The 4,318-nt window shown below is 37.2% G+C and overlaps 1 protein-coding gene across 1 annotated transcript; it reads left to right on the forward strand.

Moving 5' to 3' along the window:
* Positions 1-28: 28 nt before the first annotated feature.
* LOC112461270 lies at positions 29-3,521 on the forward strand. Its single transcript, XM_025026450.1, has 2 exons — positions 29-165; positions 199-3,521. Exons 1-2 carry the CDS (start codon positions 77-79, stop codon positions 3,017-3,019), a joined length of 2,910 nt encoding a protein of 969 aa, XP_024882218.1. The 5' UTR covers positions 29-76; the 3' UTR covers positions 3,020-3,521.
* Positions 3,522-4,318: the final 797 nt, after the last annotated feature.

A 4,318-nucleotide genomic window follows, 5' to 3' on the forward strand; every position in this document is an offset into this window, starting at 1 on the left:
AAGTAAGGCGATGCAATCAACAGTCGCAGCGACGACGCCGACAGAATCATCCGATTTATCTCAAATCTGTGCTTGGATGGCACAACAAATGCGTATTCAGCAGGAAGATAAGCAAGAACAAAGGCGTTTCCAGCAAGAGCAAATGCGATTTCAGCAAGAGCAAATGCGTATCCAACAAGAAGATAAGCAAGAGCAAAGGCGTATCCAACAAGAAGATAAGCAAGAGCAAAGGCGTATCCAACAAGAACAAACACTTATTCAGCAAGAGTTTCAACGAGAACAAGCTCGAAACCAACAGGAACAGCAGCGGCAAAATCAAGCTATGATGCAACAGATGGTCGAGTTAACTAATTTGTCTCGTGAGAACTCTCAAAATGGAATACGTAATATTACAAGTGAAGACAATGTTATACGTGCGGATCCGGATAGTTCAATTACACGTCGCCAGCCAATTTCGTCAGTAGCAACTGCACATGCTGTTAAATTGTTGACGACTCAAATTCCTGAATTTGCCGGAACAGAAGAAGAGAAGATAGAAATATGGATTCAGACTGGAGAGAGAATTGCACAAATCCATGCAGTTTCGGATGATGTGTTACTCTTAGCAGCTTCTAGTAAGCTCGTCAAAAATGCCAAAAGATGGTTTGATCTCAATGTAACAACGTTGATCGAATCATGGCAGATATTTAAAGAAGCCATAATACGTCGATTTAAAAGGAAGATATTGTTTCATGTGGCTATGCAAAAAGTTGAAGCAAGAAGATGGAATTTTCCAAAAGAGCAATTCCAAGATTACGCCATGGACAAATTAGTGCTGATGAAAAATCTAAACTTGCCAGAAGAAGATGCCATTCATCTACTTATTAATGGTATCGGAAGCCGATCGTTGAGAGAAACAGCAGCGGTGTTTCATTGTGCAACAGTCGATGAGTTCCTGGAAGAAATGCACCGGATAACATCGGTGTCGGCCGAGCCCACTCGGAAGATTCATCAGCAAGAGATCAAGAATGATAAGGTGAAAAATAGTGAGGACACGGTTCCTAAATATAGCTCAGTGTCAAAATCGGACAAAGATGTGTTTTGTGTTTATTGCCGGGCAAAAGGTCATGTCCGAGCTGACTGTTACAAGTTAAAAAAGAAAGAGCAATCACCACCTGTGGTAACTGCCAAACCAGCATCAGTGGTATCTGCAGTGGAAGAAGACGTTCAGGAGATGGAGATTGCGACAGTGAATGAAGATTTCGGTAGGAAGTTAGAAATTCCTGATGCGCGTATTATTGTAACTTCGGTGAATGAAATTCCATGTAAGTTGAATGCGTTGTTAGATACCGGAAGTCCCGTTTCGTTTATTAAGTCTTCGATTTTTGCAAAATTTATAAAAGTCGATTTAGAAAAGAGTGAGAAAATAAAACGATATAAAGCGGTGAATAATACTTTTGTTAATATATTAGGATCTGCTCAAACGGTAATTTCTCTGGATTTATTACCAAATTTAAAAGCGTCAATTTCTTTATTGGTATTGGATAATGACTCATTTTCTTTTGATTTAATTATTGGTTTAGATTTCTTTAAAGAGAATAATATTTCAATTTTATGTAAACCATCTGATATTGAAGTTGATAATCAAATTCGATTATTTCAAGAAGTAGCTACTACAGAAGAAATTAAAGATAAATCTGAAGATATACTGTCATTATTGCAAGATGTCGATACTAATTGTAATGAATCAAATAAACAAGAATTAGAGTTTGAGGATAATGATAATGAGGTTGCGTATATAGAACCAATGCCTCTTGAAAGAGAGCTAGAATATAAGCAGTTGCGAGATATTAAATTAAAGAATATTGCGGAAAAATTAGAAGTTGAGGATAACGAAAAATTTACATTAATAGATGGACTTGTCTTTCATAAAGGAAAGGATAAACCTAGATTTGTAATTCCAGAAGTTATGATAAATAACATTATTCGGGTATATCATGATGATAAGGCGCATTGCAACGTTAACAAAACTTTCCAAGGTATATATGAGAATTATTGGTGTCCTTCTTTACGAATAAAAGTGATAGATTATATAGATAACTGTTTGACTTGTATGATGACAAATGCGACTATTAGTACTCGCGAGGGCGAATTACAATTAGTAGATAACCTTAAATCCCCGTGTCAAATTTGGCATACGAACCTTTTTGGCCCAATATCAGAGTCAGTTGAGGGATACAAGCATATTTTGGTAATAGTAGATGCGTTTACGCGATTTACTTGGTTGTTTCCTGTCAAATCTACCAGTACAAAAGAAATTATCAAACATATGGAACTATTGTTTAACACATTTGGAAATCCAAATATTTTAGTATCGGATAAAGGTACAGCATTTGCTTCGAATAAATTTTCAGAAGTTATGCAAATTCATAATATTAAACATCATCAAGTTGCTGTTGATGCTACATGGGCAAACAGCATAGTAGAGAGAGTTAATAGATTTTTAAAAGCATCTCTTGAAAGAATTGTTGGGGAACAACAATCATGGAGTTCCGCGGTTGGATCTATCCAGTTTGTGATAAACAATACAGTTCATTCTTCAGTGAAGGCTTCTCCTTCAAAATTACTTTTTGGTTATGAGCAACGTAGTCACTCGGATAATGAGTTGGTTAAAAATTTAACTCAATTAGCAGAAATTGAATTAAAAGTATCGGATGAACAAGATATCGCTAATGAATTAGCTGTAGAAATGACTGATGAAATAAAAGATTATAATAAAGCCAATTATGATAAACAATATAAAAAACCAATTCAGTATAAAGAGGGAGATTACGTTATGATAAGAGATACTGCGGTAAAACCCGGAGAAGATAAGAAATTAAAGCCATGTTATAAGGGTCCGTATATGGTTACAAAGGCCTTAAATAATAATAGATATATGATTCAAGATATTCCAGGTTTTAATGTGACCTCCAGGCCTTATAACTCTATACTTTCCCCAGATAAAATAAAATATTGGATAAAACAACCAGAGCCATAAAAATTTTGGAATAAAGATAATAAAAAGTGTTGTTTTATGCGATAATCATAAGTTTAAAATAGTTTAAGTTTTGCGTGCATTAAGTTTAAGATTACTATGTTTAAAAAATGAAAGTTTGAATAATTAATAATAATAATACTATGATTTATGTTAAAGAATAAGTAAGGATTTGTGCGAATAGTTTAAGTTGTATTGAAATTATATTACTAGGGTATATTTTATTTTGTTTTTGAGAATTAATTTCCGTTAAGACATTCGGGACGAATGTATTCGCAGAATGGCCGAACTGTAAGATTATTTGTGCCGTGCTTGAGTAGACCGTAAGGTGTGATTGGTCGCTTGAAGTACTGAGTTGCGCCGTAGCCCTCTGCGCAGGAAGAAACGCCTGGATTGGCGGAGAGTGAGAAAGAACAGTGAGAGGAGTCAGTCGTTGTTGGACGCTAGTCACGTACGCGTCGTTGTGCAACTATCGAGTAATAAAAGTTACCTTGTTCCTTCAATATATCAAAAATCGTCTTTCACCTACTACCATCCTTATCCTGACATCTCCCCGCAACACATATCGCGGTCAGTGCCGTAAAATACGGTGCGTCGAATAAGAACACACAACCATATAAACTCTTTACAGTTCAGAAGTGGGATACTCATCGTGTACCGCCATTATCGTGAACGATCCGGCTTGCTACCGATTCTCATCGTATGCCGCCATTATCGTAGAACGATCCGGCTTGCTACCGATTTCCCTTTTTCCTTTTGTCCTCATTCCTTTGCTCGAGCGAGTAAAGTACAGCGTGCAAGGCTGTAATAGATATTCGGGTGCGGTATTTCTGGCCAGTTATCCCGTGGAAAATATTCGGGTCAACGACCGTTATCGTTATCGTAATATCTTGTGAAAGACGTTATCCCGTCGTAACGACGTTAAAAAACATTGATAATTGTGGATCGGCGACCAGTGATATCGGTCTGCCACGCTGCAAAGAAACATATATTCGCGTGTGTGAAGTTACGTCTCGAACGTTCTCGAACGGTTTCCCCGCCATTTTGAGTGCAACGGTCAACCGCCATTTGATACGTCTCGAATATTCTCGAGCGTCTCCCGCCAGTTTATGAAGATCAGTCGTCGGTATTCAAGAAAATATGGATCGGCAGCAGTTAGAAAAGTTATCTGTGAGTGAGCTACAAGAAGAAGCCAAGAAATATGGGCTAAATCCTCCGAACGATACATCGCGCTGTATAGACATGATCATGTCTTATTTGGAGAGACAAGCCACGTCCGATCTACAAAAAAGAGAAACGCGT

The sequence above is a fragment of the Temnothorax curvispinosus genome, unplaced genomic scaffold, assembly GCF_003070985.1.
Source record: "Temnothorax curvispinosus isolate PA1 unplaced genomic scaffold, ASM307098v1 QBEX01011235.1, whole genome shotgun sequence".
NCBI classification, from domain to species: Eukaryota; Metazoa; Arthropoda; class Insecta; order Hymenoptera; family Formicidae; genus Temnothorax; species Temnothorax curvispinosus.